Source organism: Haliaeetus albicilla, chromosome Z (assembly GCF_947461875.1).
Source record: "Haliaeetus albicilla chromosome Z, bHalAlb1.1, whole genome shotgun sequence".
NCBI classification, from domain to species: Eukaryota; Metazoa; Chordata; class Aves; order Accipitriformes; family Accipitridae; genus Haliaeetus; species Haliaeetus albicilla.
Genome location: NC_091516.1, coordinates 51,104,769 through 51,132,213, shown reverse-complemented (window position 1 = coordinate 51,132,213; position 27,445 = coordinate 51,104,769). Strand labels below are relative to the sequence as shown.

At 41.1% G+C, this 27,445-nt stretch overlaps 1 protein-coding gene across 2 annotated transcripts; it reads right to left on the bottom strand.

The window, feature by feature from the left end:
• Positions 1-86: 86 nt before the first annotated feature.
• On the bottom strand, positions 87-26,624 carry DCP2 (decapping mRNA 2). Of its 2 annotated transcripts, XM_069775905.1 has the most exons (11): positions 26,464-26,624; positions 18,316-18,467; positions 15,962-16,089; positions 15,458-15,556; positions 11,933-12,085; positions 10,153-10,265; positions 9,941-10,048; positions 9,048-9,171; positions 8,374-8,481; positions 6,595-6,646; positions 87-5,910 (listed from the first exon to the last, which is right to left on the bottom strand). In XM_069775905.1, exons 1-11 carry the CDS (start codon positions 26,514-26,516, stop codon positions 5,744-5,746), a joined length of 1,257 nt encoding a protein of 418 aa, XP_069632006.1. In that variant the 5' UTR covers positions 26,517-26,624; the 3' UTR covers positions 87-5,743. The 2 variants fall into 2 exon arrangements, with proteins under 2 accessions (XP_069632006.1, XP_069632004.1); XM_069775903.1 differs by lacking the exons at positions 87-5,910; positions 26,464-26,624 and adding an exon at positions 25,978-26,252 and having other exon boundaries at positions 5,970-6,646.
• Positions 26,625-27,445: the final 821 nt, after the last annotated feature.

Here is a 27,445-nt window from a genome sequence, read left to right as displayed (position 1 = left end):
TGAGATCAAGAACATTAGTACTTGCCACAAACCGTCTACAGCTTCAGCAAGCACTTTATAGAAATGGAAGGGCACATATGAAACCGTTTCCACACATCCAGTTCTTTTAATAAGAAGTTACATGGACAAAAAGAAAAACTGCTATTTCATAAATACTTCAAAAGCACTGATTGAAGTTCACATACTTCCTTTCTCCAGTACATCTAACACCTTTTAGAAAAAAATTTTTTGCTTTCCATTGTGTTCAATGGGCCCCTTGTCCACCTTTAAAATTGACTTGAAAAAATAATACTTCTGTTCTTGGAACTATATATAATCAGTGCTGCTGATTGGCTTAAGGCAACATTTAAACATTCTACAGTGAATGAATAACCTGTACCCACAGCACAGGCTTTACATTTCACACTGATCAGCAATGCTTATATTCATACTTCAGTACTTCAGTAAGTTTATACACAAGTCATTTAATTTTACAGAGAAAAATTACAGTATAGAAGATAGTATCAGTTTAGTCATAGCCTCTTAAATGGTGTGCTTCAGTTTTCTGCATCAGTGAATAACAAAATCACAATCATCAGTACAGCATGTTACAGGTAGTTACAGATTTTATTTACTAAAATTGAAGAGCTGACCAATGCAAACTTTCTTCAAGATAACATAATGGAAATTGAACAAAATCTGTAACTTTACATGGTTTTAACCCTATTAGCTGTACATACTTCCTGCTTAATTAGCACCGATATGCCACTTACATACCAGTGAGGAAAACAGATCAAGTTCTTGAGCTTTAAACAAACAGGAGGAAGACATAACCCTTCATGCATGAGCCATATAATAGAACACCAGCTCCCTATTTTCTGCGAGGCATGCAATGCTGCACAGAAAAGTGTTATCTTTGGGCAGCAATACCTGAGTTAGCCTGGGTCCTGGAACACCTACAGCAATCTAGCATTATGCCAAAACTAATGAATCCACGTTCTTCTGTGGAGTCTGTTTTGCTTTTTAATGTTAAAGTGCCTTGCAAACCCAGCTAAACTGCTTCTCAGGGCTGAGCTACAGCTTCCATATACTGCAGTGCCATGCAGACATAGTAAAATTACTTAAGGATCCTGTTTTAAGTATAGGCTGGAGAAGTATTTGCTGAGAGCTCTTAATCATGCAGTTTTGCATACTTTTCCTGCATAACAAAAATACATACCCAACCAGCAAGATACAAATGGTTCATCTCCCTAGTTCAGTAATTTTGCTCAAACATGTTAAAAAAATTTGCAAAGTAAGTTTTTTCTCACAGTGGAAAGTGTGTTGTAGAGAACTGAGTTTGCAGGATCTATGTTCTTAAAAAGCTCTAAGTGCCTTGTTTTAAAATTATTAATGCTCCATGAGCTGTAATCATTTTCTTAAAGGCACTGAACTGTAACCCATAATCGAAATTAGAAGCTAGTTCTTCTGATCAACAATATAAATCCTTAACAATGACAAAATACTCAGTGTTTTCAATAAATTTCATAGTGGACCTATTCAAATTTAACATTCTGTACCCTGTGAAATTTTGATGATTACTAATCCAGAATACTTCCTCTTGTATGATCTTGAATATGGCCAATGTAATTGCTACATACGTTGTCTTCCTTATAAATTCATGATCTACTGTGAAATGCACACACAGCACAAATCCTACTGCATCTATCAGTGCTTATATACAGGATTAAGAACAGTGCAAATACTAGCATTTAGCCTACTTTCATTCTTGAACTACACTATTGCTATAAATGCGTAAGAACAAAAACCTATTATGCAAGAGTAGTGACATTTCCAAGCCTACTTTACTGTAAAAGCACCTTCAGTTAGTCTGTAGAAATTGACCATATCTTAATAATTTTGGTTGCTTCAAAAGCTGAAACACTGTAATAACAAAAACAATCTGAAATTATGAAGTCATATATAAGCACCAGATTATTTAACATTTACAGTGCAAGACAATTTCTGTAAATAAAATTATTTTAAATCAACAAGAGAGGTTATTCTACCAGTTCTCAATAATTTTGAGCTTCCTAACACATCTTGAGTATAACTTCTGATTTAAAAGATGAAGGCACCTGACTTTACCTCTGGAAGAAACTCTCTTGCTCAGAATTTATAAAAAATGGATAGGTGAGGACTAAACAGCCCACTGACCCAACAACTGGACAGCCAGTCACCCATGGAGCAGCAGTGCTATCTTGCACCACAGGATATTAGAGCTTGGATTCTTCATGTAGACTCTTGCTCTTCATACCAGAATGACATGAGTGCTGCTATAAACTGCAAGTCAACGAAAGCAACTCCACTACACAAAGTAAAAATTGGAAAAAATAATTTTGTATCTGAAATTACAATCTGAGAGCAAGTCTGTTAGGAATAGCCAGACGCAAAGCCTGCCTTGTTTTAGAAAGGAACTTACATTTATAACAGGTAGGTGAAGGAAAAACACAGTAAATATTGTTCTCAAATCACCAAATTAAATCAGGAAGGCTGGAGCACAGCACAGAAGCCTGGAACAGTCACTAGGCCCAAAATTTTGTTAGAAACTATTTATGCAAGGTTCGTCTAAACAACTTACATTGTGTTAAAGAAAATACTTTGATTGTGCAATAAATAAAGCTATTTCCCTCTTCTTCCCAGTACCATTTCCAGACTTCAAACTATGTAAGACACAGCTACTTTGAAAAGCATGCATGTACAAGGAGTTGATGTTAATAGCATTTCAGCACAGAACATATGTCATTCAATTAGGCAGATCACTCTTCAGAGTTCAAAGTTCAGAGCATTCTGTGAAGGAGAGATACTAAAAATTTCACACTAAAGCAGGGAGTTTATGTAGTACTAGAAACTGCAGACTAGTACTAGATTCCCAGCACCCAAGTATTTGTAGGTTTCTTTGTTAAATGTTCATTTATTCCGTGAGTTCTTAAATTTCAAGAACATTGAATGACCATTCATAATCTGAATAACCCCTTACAGGCAAGCATTTTCAAATTGAGCAATGTTTGTTTTTCAAGTATCTTAACATCAGCTCTTCAGTCTGACATGCAAACAGTTACTTGTTTCTCTGTGTCTAGCTCCCATAAAATAAAAATTCAGGGAACTAAATTCTGTATCTCACTTGTTATTTCTTCACTGTTTTACAGAAGATAATGTAAACTGTACTTCTAAACTTAGAAATATACTTAATTATAAAAGAATGGTGAAATAAGAACATAAACAATAGTAAACGATTCAAAATGTTCACAGTGCAGGGCACGGTGGAACCCATAAGGTAGGTAGATCACATGCCACCACACGTACATTGTTTTAGAAACCTTACTGAGAAAGCAGAAAGCAATGCTACTACAAGAAACAGTACCCTTATACATAGAAGTAAGTTATTGCATATTTATCACATTTATTTGCAACTCACATTAAGGCTAGGTTTACTAAAATCATGACATATGTATAAGCCCCACTTTGGGTTGCTTAATGAAGGAACCAATTTCTCTTACGCTGAACCAACCTTTCACTAAGAAGAAAAAAATGACCCAGTGAATACAGAGGGCAGCTAGCACCTCCTATTCATAGGACACACTTGCTTCATTCTAAAGACTTCCTGTCTGGGACATGATTTCCCAAACAGTTGACAGAAGCTGCAAGTTCACTGTTTCATCAATATCCCCCTTATTTCACAGAGCATTAGATGAAATATAACTGTAACTTATTTGAAACATCAACTTAAAGATTTCCACAGCCTGGTATTTAATCATGCCTTAGGAGAGTCTTGTTAACTCCACCGGCAGTAGCAGCCTCGAGATCCAAATACAAGATTCTGCCTCACCATGAGTAAAGGCACTTTTGCTGGGAAATCAACTACTTACACTAAAGAAATAACTAAAGATTAGTTTTCACCTGAAGCTGAGTAACATAACCTCCTCCAGCATTATCCCACCTTCTCAATTACTGTTCTTCACCATTTACTGTTTTGAGCAGCCTTTGGATACCTTTTTTTTTTTTAAAAAAAACGAAGTGAGACAAAGCAAGAGCTATTTCACAATTTGGTCTTGAAAGACAAGGCCCTCAGGACTCTTGCCCTCCAGAAGGAGGAAATGCTGCAGTCTGTTTCTCCTGTTGACTCATAAGAAGTCCAGCGTTCCCATCACCAAGACTATTACAGCATTATAGTCCCAAATCACCTGGTGCCAGACAGGTAAATAAACCAGGAGATGGTTCTAAAGCTATTTCTGAGGAAAAGCACTAAGTAACAGATCAGGTAGGGTAGATGAAGTAGGGTGGTTGAAGGAAGACCAGGATTTTGGTTTTGGATGACACGAGTTGCATAAAGACCCAGTGCATGACCATACACTGTGATGAGACAAGGGCATAGTTCATTCAACCTATGAAATTACCAATTACCTTTACTTCAGAGAAAACTCCATTTTTAAATCTGGGACAACGTGCTTGCTGCCACAAGCTGCTGTGACAAGTTATTTCAGTGCATTTCTCTTTAACTGCAAAGCACGTGTTCAAAACCCCTTAATGTGAACATGAAGGTGATTTAACAGTTCGTCACCTCAACTCTTACTGCTTTTTCCCCCCCTGCCCCCCCAAATTTTTTATATTTTTACTAAGAAAGCATTGTAGCTGAAAACAACTGAGGCTACATCATTTAAATGCTAACTGCAAGTGCAATTCAGTACTACTGGATATATACAGAGCATACACTACACAAGAGATTTGAGGACAACAGCACAGAATACAATACTGGACACCCTTAGAATAGTTATTGCAAGCCTGATTAAGCCATTTAGTGTCACACAATGACTCTATTATCCATGCACCTGCCTTCCTCCTCAGCGAGATCTAGAGGCCTATTTACATTCAGTATAAATTCTACATGAGTAACCTCTCACAGACAAGTTTAAGCTTTTCCTTTCTGAAAGCAGCTGCAACTGGGATAACACAAAACTTTGCAACTTCCTTCTTATGCAGCTGGGGACACTGCATAAGAGTTGAAGCTAGACACTTTGAATGGCTAAGTTCTACCCAGTTTGTGTATCCTTACTGAAGACAGAGGCAGAGTAGGTACAAGAAGTCAACATCCTATAGATTTGACTCCAAGTACTACTGATCGCCAGCCAACAGAAGCTATCAGTGTGAAGGAGGGAAGGTATTTTGGGGAAGCAACCAGGACACACAAAGGATGACAGGCTGAGGCTAGGTTTGAAATGTGCAACTTGGTTTCAAAATCGCTAGGACAGAGGAGTCCTCTGAGTATCAGTTTCATTGCCACTGCTGTAATATTGCAATGTACTATGCAATAATGACTAACAAGTCCAATAATTTACATCAGAGCAGTTGAAGTTTAGCAAGCAGGTATACTCAACAGTTAAAAAAAAAGTCAATGACATTCTACAAAACACACAGCAAGTTAATAAAAAAAAAAACACAAAGGAAAAAGAATGCCCTCTAATGCACAGCTAGGAACAAGTGAACTGAACACTGGAAAGGTACTTTTGTGGAAAAAGGCTGTACTGCATTTAAAGTGCAACACTTGACTGTGCCACTGCCATACTGCAAAAAGAACAAACCCTTCCAAACCACCAGTCAGTCCCTGCATTGCATTTAAAAACAAACAAAACAAAACAAAAAAACTCCTGAGAAAGAGTAAGGCTGGATAAGAAACCCCCTCAATTGCAACAGGCAAGTCTGATTTTTGTTCCTATTAAGTTTGCTGTCAGAGGTCAAAACTTTTCATTATGGCATCATGGTCAAACTTGAAACTCAAGAAAGCTCTTGATGAGAAAGCAAATTTGTAATGGCCATTCCATGCCACAGAATGTCCCTCTGCATGTTCTGGCAGTGGGTCTTCACTGAAGCAATACATGTCATATGCTGCATCTGCTTAAAGAGAAAAAAGCATAAAAAATTTTAAACAGATAGTTATCAATAAGAGTATCAATAAAAAGCCATACCTCAAATATATATTCAATTAATATTTATGACAAAATGTGTATGCCTGGTCATAAACAGAAGACGGTAACTCAAACAGCCATATTTAGAAGTCATCTAGTGGCTAGAACAAATCTTAAAAAGTCACAGCAATCTGAAGACACTGTCAATAGCCAGTTTTACCCACAGGTGCTGTTTTGCAAGTTATTTCTTAATAAGGAGGAAAGAAATATGGCCGATTTTCTGAGCAGTAAGTAAAGAACTGTGTGCACTCTCCAGAGTAGTCCAGTATCAACTGCAGCTTATTACTAGCTGGACAGAAAGCCTTGAACCAACACTCAGTTACCAGCATTGTGTTGACTCAGATGCTATTTTCCTAAACCAGCTTTCAGTTACTTTTTATTCAGCCACCTGGTATAATCTGACAGTCTTAATTAAGGAGAACAACTGCAAAACCAACATGAAGCAGCACAGGAAGTTAACCCCCCAAAACCCCCACCCCAAACCCCTCAGACTGCCTTAGAAAATACAGCTTTATAACATTTGGTAGGTTAGCATACAAGGAAAGACCACCATTATTCAGGTGCCTTCAGCCTGTAATGCATGACAGTGGATGAAAATTCAGACTGTACTTGCCGGTTTCGAAGTTATCCTGAAGTCTTCTTGGATGAAGCCTTTTTTCACATTTCTGTTTAAGAGAATGACCATACATTACACAATTCATTAAAAAATGGCTTCCATTTCTTAGGGGCATAGCTTAAGCATCAGCTAAAAGGCATGCTGGTTGTATTTGCTTTGACACACCTCCTGATGTGTGAATTATTTTACTTGTAGTTCAGCATGAATTCTGTCATGTTATTTTATCTAGTAAGCATGCTTCAAGTCCAGAAGTCTTTCAGAAGCATGCAACCTTTTAACAGTCAACAAATCATTTTTAAAATGCAGGCTTTTAGGGAAAAGTTTTGAGTTCTTTATAAATGTTTTAAGCTGGAAAGGTCTTGCATATGATGGTGTGGAATCAAAGTTGCACATGCATAAGCCCGTTCTTCAGTCAGCTTGTCCCAAAGGGCAAGGGGAATGTATTTGCAAACACACTGCTACTGCCAATTAAATTAGCATGCATTAGAGACACAAACTTAGAACTCTCCAGGGAAGAGTTAAGTTTTAGCCCCAGGTATGCTGCTGTAAGTATAAATACAGAGGAAAGTATGGCCCTTTGCACTCTGTGAGAATTAAGAGTTCCCTGGCCTCCAAATTGTATTAGAAAATTATCACTGGGACATGAAATATTTAAACTTCAAAAGACTGACAATCATGAAAATGCAAATGGAATACCACAGAAGTATTTCACAAAGTCTGTAAAAAGCCTACAGAGTAACTGTGGAGTATTAACAGTTCTACTTGTTTCCATCAAGATCCTACAGATTCCCATTACAGTTTTTTCTATACAGTCAAATTTCTGGGCAGTCAATTCTTCGACTTTCATTTTTCTACTCTCAGACCCAAATGCAACTAACCATTTCTTGCTATACTGAGGATTTTACAGGAGTAAATGGTTCTGCACTTTCAGATGAAAAACAGAGAGAAGGTAATAATCACAAGCCAGAATGGGAAACCTCTAGCTTAGAGGCAGTAAACGAGAAAAACTGAAGCCTGGACAAGCCAGCTGAGCTGCATGAGAACTGGGGCTCACTGCTGCACAAGAGCCAACAAAGTAGAATTGGAGAGCCGTAAAGAATGGGGGAGGTGGGGAAGGGAGGAATCAAAGAGACATATTAAAAAGAGAGAGGTATCTCAGTGAGCCTTCTCCCAGCCAGCAGAACGGTGGGGACAAAGACAATCAGTTACTGCAAGGAAAAGGTAACAAACCAAGAATATCATACTGGAATTTACAGACCACTACAGTTCTACTGTATGATTAAAAAACCATATGAGATTCTGGTGTTCAGGTCAAGTCTGCATCTCAATATTTTCACTACAGAGAAGGGAAATAATAAGCGTATGCATTATCACTTTGTATCTAATTGCTGCATAACAGAACTCCATGCTTACAATAATATATCATACATGAATAAGACATGTACTACACTGACTTATCATTATTATGACACACTACAGTAGGCTATTACCTGACAGGTACCTGGAAAGCTGCAGGATTGTCTACTGAAACAGATGACATTTTCAACTGCTAAAATAAGACTTCCTGCCAAAATGCAAACTTTGAAGTTTGGTATGCTTGTCTATAGATGTATATGCATACAAGGTAAGAAATGTCATATTTCTACAAATACATACCAAATATTCTGATCAAATATACTTTTGTTAGATATGCACTCTACTTTTGTTTCAGCAGGACATTGGCCTGGACATTCGTTAAGCATTACTGGAACCTGTTAATCACTGCACGTTTCTTACCAAGGTATAGTTTTGCTTAACTGGTTGATTGTGGACTCCATTTGTTCGCTTCTTTTGGCTGAAAGTGTCTTGATACTGCTTTCTGCCATTGCTCTTCAAGGTCTGACCGTGCCATAAAGTCCAAAATGTAGCAAAGAGAAGAATTTAAATGGCAGCATTGAACATCATTGCACTGACACTTCCTACTTATTAGTTAAAGTAACCTCCAAATAACCTCAAAACACCGTGAACAGTATCTTCTGTAGACAAACTGAAACACACTGAAATTAACCAAACATATCTCAAATTACAAAGAGTCATCAGCTGTTACTCAGTCTCTCTTGTGCTATCACAGTCACTGTATCACAAAATAAATTCAGTTGAGTGAGTTCCCATACACTGATGCATATATATTAATAGTACCCAAAATATTTCAAAATGGTACATGGAGGACACCAAAATGGTGAGTAGTAATTACTAGCTATACCTGAAACAACACAACTACCACCTGATAGCCACCACCTCTAACGCCAGATAAATCTGAAAATCCCGAAGATTTTTTTTTCCCCCACATTTTTATTTTTGCATGCTATTGTGATAAAATCCAATATTGTCATTCCAGAGAGGAACGCTTATGAACAAAGACATATGTTAAATAGCTTAGATGCATATGGTTGCCTAAGAAACAACCATACCTTTATTTTCAAAACTTCAGACATCTCAGGATGATTATATGGCTTCTGTGGCTGTTTTGGCTTCACCCACTGCTCTCCTGAAAAGCCATCTGTAAACACATGATGACTACAGCGAAGTTTGGATCTAGTACAGGAAAACAAACGTTTTACAACACAACTTCAAACCTATTGATAGTAGAAGAGAAATACGAAAGAATTTTCTGCTTTTTGAGAAAAATCTGGAAGACAAGCTTAAGTAACCTAGTGTGGAAATTAATAATGCTCACTGCATTCACCCAGCTTTGTTTTGCCTGCTGGTATGAAACCTATGCTCTGCATAGACAGCAAGCTAGGTCCACATTAGCATTTGTCCTGTTGTTCTCAGTGTTGGTGCTGACCTGACTCGAATTACTGGAGCATGTTCTTCTCTTTGGGACTACAGGTTTTAAAGTTTGCTCTACCACTTTTAGCTCAGCTGAATCAAAAGCCAGCAGCACTTGTTCCCCTATTAACCCCCACAGGTTTTATCTAGCTAGCTACTTCTGATAGTACCTTACAGTCCTACTTTAGAGAGTCCCGTTTTTCCTCTATGGAAGTGCCAAAAGCATTGAACTTGAAGCATTGAAAGTTACCTACTTGTTTTAGCTTCTGTTTTTTGGATTCCCATAGACAGGGCTCAAGAAATTATCTCAGTTCTGACACGTGTCAGAATTTACCAAAAAAGTGTATCATGACACTAATTAACTTCTCATCCTATTTACAGTCCCATGAGATATGGACACAACTTTATTTTTTTATTAACCCATTCTATTACTGGAACACAAATACTTGGAGCAAGAGAAAGAACAAACAGCTTTGTATGACCAATGTTTTATAGAAAGGATATAGAGGTGTTAAACTGACCTGCTTCTTACCTAGCTTTTTCCCAGTTGGGCTTAGAGGGTGTGTTCAATGCAGATGAAAATCCATTGTCGCTATCTGAGGAATCTCCACTCTTTCGGGAAATCCATTCCCTCAATGGCCTGTGAGCAAGAAGTGCAACAAGATCTACTTACTAAAACAAATCTGAAGGAATTAAACATGTCTGAAAGGCACTGGCCTAGCATTTGCCTCATCTCAGACATACCTGATGAAGGGAATTGCCATAAAAAATTTGTTGGGTGCCAAACCCAGCTTGGACTTCGGGGTCATGTCATTTCTGTGGCAAGGTAATTTGTTGATGGAAAACCACTCAATATTCTAGAAAAACAAGAAATAAAATCAAAACACCCACTACTGTAGCCTTACAGAATGTTACAAATGTGTTTCAACCACAATTATTCCCCTCAATTAAAAAAATTACAATGGAAGACTTTAATTAACAGACCACAACAGGGTTTTTCACAAAAGGTTAATTAACAATGGGGTCATTCTTCTGACTGCAGCTGCAGAGTAAGAGATGGCACAGCACATACTCATTGCAAGATATGGCACCTAAAATATGAAAGGTATTATCCACCAACTAAATTGTGAATAAGGGTTTCAAAAACCAAATTAAACCACTGCACACTGAGTGCCATAAATAAAGTTAGAGGCTTTAACTATTTCAGAGTGACTCTATTCTTGCTATTTTTATTTAAAATGCCATCAAAACTAGACCATCAGTACTAGTTCAAAAATTATCAGAAAGAAGGGGATTTAGTTTGCAGAGCAAGTTTCAGTTTTTGTTATAAAACAACCCACAGGTAAACTATAGAACATGTGTTATAATTTATATATTATAGTTTTAATTGTTAAAGCTGTATGCTTTGCAGAATGAGAACAAAATCAGGAATTCTGAATATACACACATAAAAGAATCCACATGAGCTTTTCTATTGCAGAACCTAGCCCCAAAGCCTCAAGTCCAGATAAGATGCATATTATGGAAATAAGTTACAAACTGAACAGGTTTTCAGTATAGTTCTACAAGGAACAGAGAAACAGCATGCCTACTTGTATTAGATCAGATGAAGACTGTGTTTCAGCAGGGAGACAGAAATCTGTCATTGTAAGAACTCTTCATCACCCCCATGCAGATGGCCACCATTATACAAAGGGCGGTATTTACTGTACATTTAAAAAACCCTCAAAGTTCATAATCTTTTACTTCATATTTTGAAAAACAGGTCTCTCATGCAAGAAATTAAGAGACTCCTGTCTAGTCAACTGGAAGTACCTTTTCCTATTTAGAAAACCAGATGCCCTGTCCAGTAGCACCATCTACATGAAAAATATGGGGATAGCTGTTTCAAACTGAATTGCAATACAAGATACATATTCAAACTTCAAAGATTATGGGTATCAGGAACAAAGTTTCCAACAGTCTACTACCCTTGCTTCTCCCTTTCACGATACCTTTTAAAAGCCTAATGGTACACAAACCATCCAAAACAGTTCCCATTGTGTCCCCTTCCCAACCTCCTCCTTAAAATACACTATTCTCTAAGTCTGGATGGTATCAGCCATGAAAGAGAGAACACAATCCTTAGTTTCTCCTTCTGATATCTAGGCTTTTATATATCACCAATTAATAATTACATCTTCAGAAGAATATATAGTTATATAGGCAGTTATAACTAGGAATAACATGAAATTAAACACATACACCACCTAACACCACCTAAGAGAAAAGAAGGGGAGAATTATAGTTTGACAGTATGCTCTAATGTTGTTTTCAGGATGAATGGAGACATCAGACACATGGTCAAGAATCAGTCTGCAGAAGAGTTGCAAGAAGTTGACAAGACCCTACAGTGCAGAGATGCCATTTGTACCTAGTATTTGAGGTATTCATCATCCTTGGTAGCTTCATTATTTTACAGACCATTAGCTTTAAAAAAAACAAGCTCCACAACAAGGTTCCTATAGAATCAAACAACACATACCCGAATTTCCCTTCTAGTTTTGGGGTTGAATTTTGTGTTCTTGGGAACTCCTGGAATGATGTACAGCCGTGCTAACTGATCATTAATATGCAGCTCAATATATTCTTCTTTGCAAATATACTCTTTTATGTCAAACCCAGTTTCTTCAAACACCTGAGAAGCATATAGATTAAATCAGTGTGTGTATTCAGATTTATCCTTTCAGAACCTATCATCACAAGGGAAGGAATGACTATTTTTCAGATCTATCCACAAAAGCAGGCCACTACTGGGAAAGACAAGCCTTTACACATAGATATATGCTCAATAATAGAAAAAGTATCTAAGATCCCATGTGCTTTGTATTTCTCTAAGACAGACCTGTAAAAAAAGTTGAAACAACTCTATTACACCTTCATGTAGCAATTTATTGACATGGATGAGGAGTCTCTAGCTGCTCCTCCATGCTGCTGGATGCATGGAAATCTTATTCACAGCAAAGACTACTATTTGGGGAGCAAAGACATCTTCAAATTCTAGCAAGGTTTACTTGCATCTCATTTTTTCTTCTCTTTCAACAGTCCTTCTACTTCACAAACCTTCTACCCCCAATACATATAATCATTTTTACGTTAGTAACAAAACCCAGCAATAGGGTAGCAAAACTCTAATTACAAAATTCAAACTGCATATTCACGCTGACAAAGAAATTTAAAACTGCATTGTCAGCTACTTTAAAGAAAAAAATAGGAGTGCTATACCTGCTGGAGATTACTAGAAAGACAATGATATTTTAAAAGAGCATTTTCTTTGCATATTTTATGGTCTTGCTGTGAAGGATCATAGAACCACAGAATGGTTTGGGTTGCAAGGGACCTTCAAAGATCATCTAGTCCAACCCCTCTGCCATGAGCAGGGACACCTTTCACTAGATCAGGTTACTCAAAGCCTTACATTGAAATATTTACTTGTGACAACATTCTCAAATATACAAGGTTTATAATATAAAAAGATTCATGTCAAACACACCTAACAGCTTAAATCAGATCATGCCTCTAAGCTTGCTAAGTAAATACTTATTTTTAGAAACTTCCTAGTCCTCAAAGTCTCCACAGGAAATACAAGTACTCAGACAACATGCAGGATTGATCCCACTGTCCAAAACATTTCTGCCCAGAGAGTGGAACGTGCATGTGAACAATTAATCACTCATAGAACTGGATATTAACTCCAGGGCTATTAAGCCCCACTGCCAAAAATCCAAAGGCAGAAGTCCTTAGCGAAATTTTTTAAAAACCAGATTTAGGATTAAAAAGAGGGACAGGATCTTCAGTAAAACCTCCTCTACACCCCCATCTCCTGTGGGTACATATAATGAAAAACAGAATCAAATAACTGCATATAAAATAGTAATAGCAGGAACTACTCAAAGTATGTTATGCAAAATACTGATGTATATACTGGCATCAGCAAAATGGTTGTTCAATTTTTGAAAACCCAGAGGAAATTAAGCACAAATATGAAAAAAAAAGAGTCTTTAATTCAAAGCAAGTAACTGACCAGTTATACTTCACATTAGCACATACAACTCCTCTTCTATCAAAATAAAAAGCAAGCCATCTTCCCATCTAACTACATTAAGAATAGCAGAGATTACGAGAAAAACTAACCCCCCCTGCCCAACCAACCAAAAAACAACCCCACATGAAAACCCACCACACAGTCTCAATTAAGAGAAGATATGCTTTTCTTCTATACTTATTCTTACTACTAACACTAATGTTTTCCCTTCCTAAGTGATCTTTCCAGATGATTCAGGTGAATTCATTGTAGAAACTCCTTTTACCAAGAGAATCATCCATTTCATTTTTGCTCTCATTGGCTTCTAAAATACTACTGAACCATACAGGCACTGCCCAGTGAAGACCTCTTCAATTAGAGCTTATACAAATGCCGTTTATGGTTTTAGACCTGTGCTGACTCCAGCAAAAGCGGTTAAAAGATTTATAGATTTATGCACAGATACTACAGACATCCTGATTCCAGCCACATGTAAGCATTGAAGAATTTGCCAGTTTACCCACAATGACATTTACCTTGGTGGAAAAGATCATAGCAACAGTTTTGTTTACTAGTGTAATCTAAATCAATTCTCCAAATAAAATAAAATAATAAAAAAAAAAGAGAGAAGATTTTTTTCCCAGTTATAACTGTGCCCACTTGAATGCTTTTGCTAGCATAACCTGAAGTAAAGAGGAAGTCATACTTCACATCATTCCTTCCGGAAGCAGTTAACACCTAGTTTGTCCTGTCCACTCTGCTGTGGTCCATGTATTTTTATGATCTCCTCTCCCTTCAGTCAGTTCTTTAGACCAACCCTAAAAGCACCTTACTAGTAAATGTTTAACTGAACAAGCTATTTATGGGGTGGGGGGAAAGAGACATGCATTGAATAATCAACGTTACTAAGTCTCTGCTCATCCTTCCCAGCCCTTAAGTTCTGCATTGACAGCCCACTGCATCTGTAGCTCAGGCGCTTCACTCTTTGGCAAGTCACTTATATAAATAATGTTCTACACTCAGAAATCAGTACCTGCTAACATGAAAGTGTATTTCATGTGTGTCCATCACATAATAGTGCAATGTCAAGATCTAGCACCTTATTTTGCTATTCCAAGTCCATATTAAATATGAGTGGTATGGAAAGCACCATCACGGAATCAGAAATACAGAATTTTTCATTCATGCATCTTTGATAGGTATATTAAAAAAAAAAATCCATGGTTTCTCAGACACTGATTCAGTCCAACCGTGAAGAAAACTAACGCATCTTACTACTTTCACTCATCTTAATCTTCCCTCTCAAAAATTCTGCATTTATTATGTTATATGAACGTTGAATTTATATCAATAATATTCTTTTACAAGCTATTTTTAATATGTAGCTTCACTATATATCTAGGTCTCCATCAGCAACAAATCCCACAGATTTTAGTTTTCAGATTTTCCTTGCTATATACACTGCTCCTTGTTCCTGCATCACTAAAAAATAGAAAAGTAGAGCTCTTCATGATTTTACGTAATATTCTACAATCTCCAACTCAACTCTTTAGCCTGTTTACATAGCCCAGTGTACATAAGCTAAATTCCTATTCTTCTACCTTTTTACAGTTACAGTGGCCCTTGAAATAAATATTCCAAAACCACAAAGTATATAAGATTTCCCAAACACCAAAAATAATACTTAGAAGTAAATTGATAGTTCAGCAGAGAACTTTAAAAATAGTACTTAACTTAGCAAGTTAGTGCAAAAAGTTAAAAACATTGAACATTAATTTTAAATTATATAATCACACCCTTATTATCACTCTGGAACTCAGAAAAGCACTAAAAGCTACAGCAGACAACTCCTGCGAGAATAGACTATTTATTTACATGATTTCAATAAAGAGATACCAAAGCAAAATGTCTTTTCATCTAACGCATATATCCAGCTCTCAGAAAAATTTCTTTAGCTTGAATTTAAGGGAGTCAAACATAACTTACCTCTCTAGCAGCACAGTCATGAGGAGCCTCTTCTTTATTTACTTTCCCTTTTGGAAATCCCCAACCAGACTTTGCTAAATAGCCCTGAACCAAAAGAACCTGCAAAACACAAGGGAATGCAACTGTCAAACACCCACTATTGTAACCAATTTCTATTAATGTCTTCCCTTCACCTTCCCCTGCTTCTCCAAAAAGATACTTCAGCCTGGAGGAAGGAACCCATTAGGTTTTCTGTGTTCCAGCAAGAACTGTGAAATTTTTTATGGGATCATGCAACTTAGAATAAAAAACCAAAACTGAGTAGGAAAGCAAGTGGAAGTCTGTGTACTGTCTCCCATATTATATTTCTGTACATACTCAACAGTGTCAAGTACCTGCAAGGTCTTTGTGAATCTGAAGCACTTTTTTTTTCTCCAGATGAAAAACGTAAACAACAAAAAGATTACTTCTGCCAGCACTATGCCACCCTTACCTCTAGCCCTTCACAACTATTTCCGTACTTACATTTTCAAGTGTCTCATCAAGAATAATTGCACCATAGGTTGGCACTCCCATTTTGTATTCTTTCCACTCATCTAAAACCTTTTGTACATCTTCACCTTGAGGCAGTAAAAAAGGACAGTGATTGAAGAGTACAGCAGCATGTTAAGGAAGATAAACTTAAGCATCCAGTTTCAGATCACACACAGACATACAGAAGATACCCACTTAACATTTACAATAACCACACTCCCTCCCCCTAAGTGCTTTCAAGACATATTCTCTTGGAAGTATTATGAATAATCCATTACCAAACTCTAAAGGTCAGAAAGCATCATGTAATTTGGTAATTCTCATACAAGCCTATTTGGGGGGGGAAAAAAAAAAAAAAAAAGAGACAGTGCAAGGCTGCTTGTTTCAAGGAAGGTCTCCCCTAATTCTAAAGAAAACGTATTCACGTAACAGTTATTTTGAATATATGTTATTCTTAAACACATTTTTTTTCATTTTAAAGTGAGACAGACAAAAATACAGTTTCATCTCCTGCTTGAAGTGGAGATATATTTTTCCCACAATCATTTGTTAGACTACAGTACAGAATCTGTACTTAAGTATTTACTATGTAAAACAATTAGTTTTAATGACATCAAATTACAGACATCTAAGTTCTAACACACTTTACCAAAACTCACCATGCAGAGAAAACATGAACAACCTTTATAACTCTAAAACTTTGAAAGCAAATATGCAAGTCCTTAATAAAAGTATTAATATTATGTATTATATATAAAATTACACTACCAATAAAAAATATTCCGTAGCAGAGTACTTAAAAATACCACATTGCAGCAAACCTAATTTTTCTGGCAAATGTGAGCTGGAGAGGGACAGATGTAATGAACAAGTAACATCTATTGCATTGTATTTTTCCTGCACTGCCTACAATTACTAGAAGAATTCTGTTGGTCTGAAAATACATTTATAATTAAAAACATAGCCAAAATAAATAAAATATAACTGCATAATATCAAGCAACAGAAAATTATCATATTCTTACACTTTATTGTTAAAATAAAAGCTGTAGCATTTCAAGTTAATGTTATCAACTAACAGAGAAGTATGTTGTGTAGTGAAACCAATATTATCGTGAAAATTAGAAGCAATACTCTAATCCCACACCAAGAACATATAGGAAAAGGTTACAACTAAAACACTTGCTGGATGCAAGTCACAAGTTTTTCCTCCAGCAAGGACTAGATAGTGTACATTCCAGTGGCCCTTGTGAGAAATGAAAAAAAACAGAGGCCAACCATATGAATTCAGTAAAAATGCATCCTCTCCCTTACAAACAGAACTGTTTCTAGGAGCAACTTTCAGTACTTCCAACAAATACATGGCACAGCCCATGGGGGAACACATACCACCTTCAGCTACATTAACATTTATGTCACTAATTACTTGGAAAGGGATTAAATTAAGGAGACAAAACACCATGAAGAGCTATGCTGTAGTTTAACCCCAGCTGGCAACTAAGCCCAATGGAATAGGGGAGAGAATTGGAAAGGTAAAAGTGAGAAAACTCGTGGGCTGAGATAAAGACAGTTTAGTAGGTAAAGCAAAAGCCATGCACACAAGCAAGGCAAACCAAGGAATTCATTCAGCACTTCCCACCAGCAGGCAGGTGTTCAGCCATCTCCAGGAAAGCAGGGCTCCATCACGCGTAACAGTTACTTGGGAAGACAAACACCATCACTCTGAACATCCTCCCCTTCCTTCTTCTTCCCCCAGCTCTATTTGCTGAGCATGACGCCATATGGTGTGGAATATCCCTGTGGTCAGTTGGGGTCAGCTGTCCCGGCCGTGTCCCCTCCCAACTTCTTGTGCACCCCCAGCCTGCTCGCTGGTGGGGTGGGCTGAGAAGCAGAAAAGGCCTGGACTCTGTGTGAGCACTGCTCAGCAGTAACGACAACAGCCCTGGGTTATCAACACTGTTCTCGGCACAAACCCAAAACGTAGCCCCATAGCAGCTACTATGAAGAAAATTAACTGTATACCAGTCAAAACCAGCACAAGCTCCAACAGCTCATCTTTGAAACCCACCTAGTCTGCCAAAGCACAACCATGAGGAAAAATCCTCAAAGATCAGAAACTACCCTTTTTCCGTAGTTCTTTAGCAGTGTGAGAAACATCTCTTTTGTGGATGCCACAAAACTGTAGAAGCAATGAACAGATAAAAATCACATACCTAGCAATACTAACTTTTAATTACCAACACATGAACTGACATTTGCCTGCTGCAAGTATGAAATTTCATTAACAATATTCAGTTTGCACTTTATCCACCGAGACGGAAACAATCACAGTAATAAAAAGGATATCAGCTTTAGCAAAGTCTCTTATCCCACACTGAGGTAATCCTGGTGTGTTCTGCATGTAGAAATCCAAGTAAAACCAATGGGCAAGTTCAATCTGAAAACACACTCTGATTGCATTGTCTCTTTCTTCACTTGGAATGTGCAAAATAAATCGGCTGCAAGGAAAGAATTAAGAGTAAGGTTAGCCCAATCTATCAATTTATTTAAATCTAACAACAAAAATGCATTGCAACAGTGAATTCCCGATAAATTAGCACAGCGCAACACACCACCAGATCTTCCTGGTGATCTGGACAGAAAAAGGTTTTCACATCAAAGTAAAATACAACCTTTAATGTCAAGAAGGAGAATGGATCATGACGTTCTTTCACAAAAGTCAATTACAATAAACTAAGTAAATTAACTGTTGTGAAAACAGGGAGGACAAGGACATCCTACCTGAATGGCTGCATTACAAGAATGAAAGCATTTTTACATGTCCAGCAAAGAACACCTGCAAACTCTGGTAACAGATATCAACACTTTTTTTTCTGGACACAAATTAAACACAGCTGTGTATTTCCACTTAAAACCACAGTGACCTATTAATTTATGTAGATTTTAAAATTCAATAGGATCCCATTAATTTTCTCAGTCTGAAATAGAACATTGACAATTGGTTTATTTTTCAAGTCTCCTTTATGCTATAGCTCAGATACTGGCACACAAATATAGAGTCCCAGAGACGTATTAAGCGTAAGCAGCACTGTGTGATAGCATATTTTACTTAAGCAGAAGAAGCTTTACTTATTTATTTATTTGTAAGATCAAGAACAATAGAATTTTCTTTTTAGAAATTTAAGGTCATCCACCCCATTGAACTTAAACCATTTGACAGAGATCTCTTACATTCTGCTCCTGAGTACCATGAGCTAAGTAAAAGCACATAGTATCACTGCCAGAACCAGAAATACTTAAGACATCTTTACTTAAAATTTGACAAAGTATAAATTGTTGAGGGATGTCAGAAGTGGTTGCCTCTCCCAGCCACTCTGGCAAGGACTGTCTCTGGCCTGGCTGTTGGAGCCCAGCGCCGGGGTCTCTGCTCAGGCTGACAGACATGGCTGCCGCTTTCCCTTTGGCAGGTTCAACCAGTAGCAGAGCCCAGCATATATTCCAGTGGCACACACACAGAACACTAACACAGCGGGTCACACAGCCTGCCACAGGCAAGGTGCTGCCCTCAACAGCACCTACATGGAGGACTCACACAAAATTCAAGCAGAGAGCACCAAGTCCCCTTCTCTTCTTCGGCTGGCAGAGGCAGAAGGTCGCTAGTGCAGGCACACACTTGACACTCTCCAGGTTCACAAGTACACGCACATTCACAGCTCCCTCAAGTACCAGCACGGCTCCCGCTGTCCACCCAACACCCTGCCCAGACCCCAGGCCCTCATACCCATCACGCAGGTCCCTGCCACGCCGGCTGGCCCAGCCTGAAGTTTGCCAGTGAGTACACATGCGCAACAGGTTTGAGGAAGATAAGACGCTCGCCCCTCGCCACCAGCCCAGCAGCTGGCACCGGGCACACGGGCTGCGCCCCACGGTCCTGTTCCAGCCACCGGCGCTCTGCCCCTCACTCACCTCACTCACACAGTTCCCCCGCAGCAGCTGGTTTTCAGGACACTCACCGTTTCCGCCCCCCCCGCGGCTGGAAGCCAAGACCCCCACCCACACGACTAGCCGACATCCCCTCTCACTCCAGTAGCTGCGGCCCTGTCCACTCACACGCACAGTGCTCATCAGTAGCTGGCACTTCATCCTTGCAGCACGCCTGTATGTGGGGCAGAGAGCGAGATGATGCAAAGAGAACATTAAGAAAAGATTTAATAGGAAGATGTAAGAAGACAGGACAGACTGTGGCAATCCGCCGAAAGGCTCAGCCAGACAAGTTTTACGCACAACCAGCCCCCCTTATACCCCTTTCTGCCTACCCCCACTGTGTCCCCCGCTGCTCCCCTTCCCCTGCCGCACCCCTCCCAGCCCAGTGTGTGGGATCCCCCCTGGTTTACAGCCTCATCAGATGGAAAAGCCAGGCTGATCTTCTTGGAAGCACTGCCTGTGGTTTCTCAATAGCCCATCAATTACTGTGCCTGGCTGGTTTGTTTCTTGTCATTGTCTCCACTTTTGTTTTCTTAGGTCTGTGTCTGTGTATTTTTGGTTCCCCTTTTTCCCTTAGTTTCCCAGGAGCAGGTCCCCGCTCAGATAAGTTTGCTGGAATGAACATTCCCACACACCCTTATCAATCAGCAGCCAGGTTTGGTTCTCATCACTGCCTCCCTCAGATTTGTGTCCCTGTACGTTTTGTTTATGGCTTCCTCCTTTTCTTACTATCCTGTTTTTGCACTGAAGAAGGTCCTTGACCAGATACCTTTAAAGAAGCACTCTCCCTCACATAAATAACCATATTCGCTTCAACAACGTTCTCCTACTTGCCAATTTTCAATTCGCAATACCACCCCCCTGACTGCTCCTTTCTTTTTGAAGGCTCTATTACTGTGGAAAATAGCCCTTACATATAAAGCTGCTGTAGATTAAAGGTAAAAAAAAGTAGAAGTCCATTTTATTTTATAACTAGTTGATGATGGTTTCTTGCCCCAGCACTGCAGCTGCATGTGAATCTGAAGATACAATATGTAGAAGTAATACCAAAGAGGAATAAGAACATGCCAGCATTAGGCTTAGAGTAACAAGAGCAAAGCCAATTAGAACACTACTTATTAATCAAAAAGTTAACTCCTAAGTTACTTAAGAGTGACTGACAACAGGCATCTCTAGGTTGTACTAGGTGCGGGTGCCCAGGCGCTGGCAGCAGGGGGCTGCAGGATGGCCTCCGATGAGAAGAGGCTGGGGCTGCCCATGCTGGACACAGCTGGCGCCAACAGACCCACTACAGGGTATAGCTGAACCCAGCAGCCAAGGCGGTGGCAACTCTAGGAAAGTGCATTTAAGAAAGGACAAAAATGCCAGACAGGCAGAGGAAGAGAGAAAAAGAGCATGAAATAGCAGTGCAAACACCAAGGTCAGAGAAGAAGGAGGGGGAGGAGGTGCTGCACGGCAGAGCAGATACCCACAACTGCAGCCTGTGGAGGATCCCATGCCGGAGCAGATGGGTATGTCCTGAAGAAAATTCAGCCCACGGGACTGACACACACTGCAGCAGGGGCAAAGCATGAAGAGGAAGGAGAGGCAGAGATGAAGCGTTACAAACCCACCACAACCCCCACCCCCCATTCCCCTGCGCTGCTCAGAGTGGAGGAGGTAGAAGAGTCAGGAATGAAGGGGTGAAGCTGAACCTGGGAAAAACAGGGATGTAGGGGAAGGTGGTGGTTAAATTTTTTTTCTTTGTTTCTCTCTATCCAAATCTATTTTAACTGGCAAGAAACTAAATTGATTTTCCCCAAGTCAGGTCTGTTTTGCCCATGATGGTAACTGGTAAGCAACCTTCCTGTGTCATCCTAAGCCACAAGCTTGTCCATCCTATTTTCTCCCCCCCATCCTCTTCAAGAGGGGGAGTGAGTAGCTGGGTGGGCTCTGGCTGCTGGCCAAGGTTAACCCTACCACAGTCCTGAAGTCAAAAGATAGGGTAACAGCACTTTCTTATAGGAGAAAGAGAACACCAAGAAGCCCCAAAACCTACATTAAGACTCTGTATATCCACTTATTTATTCAGTAAAGAACAACTCAGTAGCACAAGACAGCATGACAAAAAAAATGGCATGGATACCTGTGACTTGTTATTTAACAGAATGGGTCAGAGCAGTCCTGCTACTGAAGCTTAAACAAACAATAACTTACCAGAACTAGAATAAATTGTACCCTGGCATTGTGTGATTCTAAAACAGCCTAGGAACTCAACAGATGTTTGAAGACATTATGTACCTGGCTTTAGCTTTCAACTTGTTTTCAGATGCTGGCAAGTAACATTTTACTCTCTGAATACAAATTCTAAGTGTAGAAGTCTCTTAATTTAGCTTACCAGCAGCGAAAAACTGTGACAGCTTGGGAAAAAAAAAAGCCAACATTAAATGAAAGTGCGTTAGACTAGTGTTTTTAATCTTATTTTTGTTATCCTTAGGAGAACGGTTATGCAATAAAAGAATATAACAGTAATCACCACCACCATTATCACTTACACTCAATTCTCACACAGATCTCTACAGCTGAATATAAAAGCCTACTTATTATTTTACACTATTGGAAAAAGCTGTGGGTTTTGTGTTGTTGGGGGTTTTGTTGTTGTTGTTTTGTTTTTTTTAAAGAGCTAGCTTATACTGATTCCCTAATACAGGTTTCAGTGCTGTATAATTTCAGTATTAGATTCTGTAAAGTCAGCTGTGAACATTTGACTCTGAACATACCCATTACAGCAGGTAACTTTGTATGTTGAGCTTCACAGGACAAACAAAGCCCAGGGCCTGAGATTCACCCAATGTACTTGACTTAATAAAGCCAACATGCAAGAGAATTTTTAGTAACGTGCATTAAAAATGCTACATCTAAGCTTAGCTATAACCTATATGAAAGTATTATGTATTCCACTGCTCACAGCATGGAAAAACACTAAGGTTAGTATCAGAGAGAACATCTACAAGTACATATTGAGCCTGCAGGGTTTGTCGGGTAGTTTTCTTTCCTTCCACAGAAGAAATAGGTACACTAAGTTTCCTTTATCCAATTAGAACTTAATTTGATGCTGAATGCTGCAGTTGCTACTAAATAGCTGAACTTCACCCTCAGCAACATACATGATCATACAAATACTTCAAGCAAAACTTTGCAGAAGTAACATCAAGCCACAAACCCGGCCTAAGAACATAATCCAGACCCTCCTAGAAGTTGACATATCTCAAAACTGTGTTGCAGAGAATAAAAATTTGGAGTCTTAACCCAATTAACTACACAATTGAACAGTATTTGTCAACTTAAGATCAAAATTGATTACTACAAAAAGAAATCCACTCATCCTGCACAGTACCTGTAAACTTGGAAGCTTTAACTCACAATTGCAAAACTAAAATAGTTGACATGGTGAAGGTTACCCAGTAGTACTTCATGGTTTTTTAACCCATCAGGCTCAACAAAAACAAGCAAACAAACAAAAGAACCACCACACCCTCCCCTCAAGACACAGAAAATTAAGATACCAGCTAAGGCACCTTTGTGTGTCTTCGGAGGTAGCAACAGCCATGAGAATTACCTGCAGGCATTAAAGCAGCTGTAGCTGCCCCGAACAGTGTAACTGTTATTTAAACTAATTGGCTGAATTAGTTGGAACAGCTGCAGGTGATCTGAGGACCCAGAATGAGCCTCTTTGAAGTAGGCTCTGTGTGGAACCTCCCTGAGCTTCCACCTAGACAGGAGCCCCTGTGAGGAATCTAAAGAAAGTGGTTCAGCTTAAAGTAAAATCCAAACACATTTTAGTTCAGCTGATAGAATTAGCACCAGCTCACAGTGATCCTTCTGTCATAAGAAAATGTATCGAGCAGGTAAAATGGCAGATACAGTGAGAATTACTGATGATCCCCTCTCCTGCGTACAGAAATTCTTAACAACTAAGAGTTTTCTGCAGAGAATCCACGCCTTTGGTTTCAGGACAAAGGAGAATATTACTGTCCAAAGATGAAATGTAGAAGTCTGAGAGATATTCTAGCACTCTCAAGAAACAAATAAAACCAATAGTTCTGTTTTGTGGACATCTAAGCTTTAACTTACCTTTTGGTTTTCAAATACACACACACACAAAAGAACATAAAAATGTCATACATTCTAGGCAAACTTGACTTGAAAGTAGATTTAATTGTTTAGCTTAGTAAGAGTAACGTGAATGCTCCTCATCTCTTAAAAATTCACTAACAGTTATTTAGATTTGCAGCTCACACTGCTACAGTTCATGCGAAATGATACTAGAGAATTCATATGGGTCCTGTCACTTTCCAAACCTGTTATACTGAAATTATAATTATTTTAGTACTGAAGTTTTATTTGCTGACAGTATTAAAAAAAAAGAAAAACAAAGTATAGGTTGTGCTAGAAAATATTTTGAATCTTCTCAAAAACTGAGTATGAAACATTGCTTGGCTCTTTCTACCAAAACTTCCACTAATATCACATGTAGACTGAAGAATGTGGGAAGCAACAGGTATTTTAATAACCCCTTTATAGCCAGCCACCTGCAGCACAGCACCACTGGTCTTCCACTTATTTAACAGTTTATCTTCTCCCTTGAGCCAAGGCCTATCAGGCCCTGTCACTCCCCCCGTGCACACCAGAGTCCTTTCTCTTTCTCACGGGAAAGCCTGACTCCTCCACTCCTTTCAGTTCTTCTGTCCATGTCCAAGCAAGGCAACATATTTGAAGCAGGGCTTATCTGTTAGCACTAATGAAAGTCAACAAGGTGAATCAGGGAAAGATGAAGAGCAAGACAGGTGGTAACTACAAGCCCCTGATCTACCATTCTAAGGTTTTTCTTTTTTTAATTAAAGCCACACAACTACATTCATAGAATTATAAAACAAAACACCATTTCAAAGGCAGACAACGACAGCAGCTCAGAGGAACACAGTAAGACAGTGGGACTGACCCTGTAACAACGTAAGATCCAAATACTCACACGCCCTTCTATCAGTCACCCCACAGGAGTGACACTAACAGGCTATTTCAGTTTTGCAAGCATTGTGATTCCCCTCTGAATTTTCTGAAGAAGTTTTAAGCCCCGTTTCGTATGTCAGCAGGGACCTAAACGACAAGTCCCACCTCTCTGTAGGGAGCCCAAAGAAGACACGATGGAAACACAAACATGCTTCAGAGGCCAGACTTAGGGAACGGAAAATTTACTTGCGTATTGCGAACTCCAACTCTTGCATTAGATACACGACAAAACGCTACAGAGCAAAGAGGTTCTAGCTTCCTATGGTATGCGCACGTTTACGCATTTTCACTCATTTGAGCACAGCAATTCCAGTAAGTGGAATTCCTCTCTAGCAACCTTTCCCTCTTGTACATAAGTACTTCAGAAGGAGTCCTTCTGAGGTGGTAAGAGAGAAGCATTATTTCATGTCAAATATCACGTCCAGCTTGGGGCATCAGATTCTGGGGACGATAGGTGAATTCAGACGTCCCAAGGGCTGCACCACAGATGATCAGAGGCTGAGATCATATGGGGAAAGTGTGCCTCTCCCCTCTGCAAGAACACAAAATCCACGTTTTTTGAAAATTTAAACGTGTAGCCTTTAGGATATGAAAAGCTAACCGTTTTACTCTGAAAAAGACCAGCAAGCAGGAGAGGACAGTTTCAGACCGAAGGGTACTTCTCTGGCTCCTCCTGTGTTTTTTTTTTCCTCACGGGAACACTCTCCCCCAGCAGCGGTAAACCAGCAGAAGGGACTCCTGCCAGCCCTTCTGAACGAAGCCAGGCTTCCGAGCGGGAACTCGCCCGCTCGCCAGCTCGCCCGCCGCGCCAGCCTCGCGCTTGCAGCTCTCACCCGCGCCACCACCACCGACCCAGTTCCGCCTTCCTCGGCCGAACACCACGAGGCGCTCAACACCGCACGAAAAGCCCGCAGACCACGCTCCCTGCACTCCCGCCCGCGCTCGGCTCCTGCCCCGCCGCCAGTTCAGCCCTACCTCGGGTCCTGCTGACGGCAGAGGAGAGCGCCGCCCCGCCAGGGCACCTTCCACGGGGCGGGCGGACCTCGGGCCACGAAGCCGCAAGGGCGGCGGATGCAGCCCCCCAAGGGCATGGGGGAAGCCGCGCCGAGCCCCTTCCTTCCGCCTCCCGGCCCGCAGCGGGACTGCCGCGGCCGCCTCTTTCCCCGGGGCCGCCGCGCTCCACCCTGGGAGTCCCGCCAGCCCACGGAGCGCTTCCAGCAGCCGCGAGCAGCCGCGGAGCCCCCCCCCGCCGCGCCTGCCAGCATGGCCCCGCGGACCCGGCGGCGCGGGGGGAGAAGGGGCAGGCCGGGGAGGCGGCGCCCACCCCGCCCCCCCGCCGCGGCCGGCCGCGGCACCGCGGGACGGGGGCGCCGCCGCGCGGGGGAAGGGGGAGGCGCCGGCCGGCCGGCCGGGGCCGGCGGGCGTGAGGCGCGCCTGGGAACGCCTCCGCCCCGCGGCTACCTGCACAGGTCGTCCAAGACGCTGCTGGGGATCTCGGCCCGTTTGGTGTCCATGGGAAAACGCGGCTCATCCCGACGCGGCGAAGCCCGAAGCGCGGCACAGCGGGGGGGAGGGGAGGGGGCGGGACTCCTTGCTGCCCGCGGGGCGCGGGGCGGGGCGGCGGGAGAGCGGCGGCTTCCTCCGCCAACCGCCTCGCGCCGGCGGCCGGGGGGGCCTCCCGCCTGGCGGCCCGGCCCGACGCGGCGAGCCAATCCGCTGGAGAGCTGCTGAGGGAACGGGACCCTCAGGTGATCGCGGGAGGCAGCCAATGGGCGCTGCGGCCAGCCCGGGGCGTCATCGTCGCGTGCGCGGCGGGGAGGCCGCCCGCCAGAGCCGCGAGCTGCGTCACGCAACGTCACGGCACGTCACGCCAGCCGTAGCGCGGCCGTCGCGGCCATCTCGGCCGCTGGTGGCGGCCGCCGCTTACTGCCGGCCCGCGGCCGCCGGCGGTGGCGGGCGGGAGAGCGGGCGCTGCCGCCGCTGACGCGAGGCGAGGCGAGGCAGGCCGCGGCGCGGCTGCGCCCTGCGTTTGCCCTTCGGCTCCTCGCAGCCCCCGGCCGGGTTACAGGGTTTTCCCATCCTCGGCGAGTGCCGCAGTTGGGCGTGAGGTGGTCCGCGTCCTCTAGATCAGACTTTGCTTCACCCTCCTCATCCACGCGTTAAATTCACTTTGGACCGGGGCAGTAGTTTGAAATTCGCAGGCTTTGCAGAGAATTACGAAGCCTCTAGCACCGTATTTCCGTTAATTCATTTCCGGTAGCATCCAGGCTTTGGGCTGAAGTCACGAAGTTCAACGCTTGGAGATACGTAAACCTCGCAGTGCAAGTAACCAGGTACAGAAGACATTTTTACCTGCGGTACAGAGACGAGGAGAATGCCGTGGCAAACAGCGCTTTCGGCGGGACGGCGTTTGTGGGAAACCCTCTCCGCCGCAGCCGGCAGA

What these genes read in the sequence shown, in the direction of transcription:
- DCP2 (XM_069775905.1), bottom strand. Translation starts at nt 26,516, where the DNA reads ATGGACACCAAACGGGCCGAGATCCCCAGCAGCGTCTTGGACGACCTG. An exon ending in GTCTTGGACGACCTGTGCAG is followed by an intron (nt 18,468 to 26,463) that starts GTAGCCGCGGGG and finishes CTTTCCTTGCAG; the next exon opens with CCGATTTATTTTGCACATTC. An exon ending in AAGAGACTTTGCTAAAGCTG is followed by an intron (nt 16,090 to 18,315) that starts ATATCCTTTTTA and finishes ATGCTGCTGTAC; the next exon opens with TCTTCAATCACTGTCCTTTT.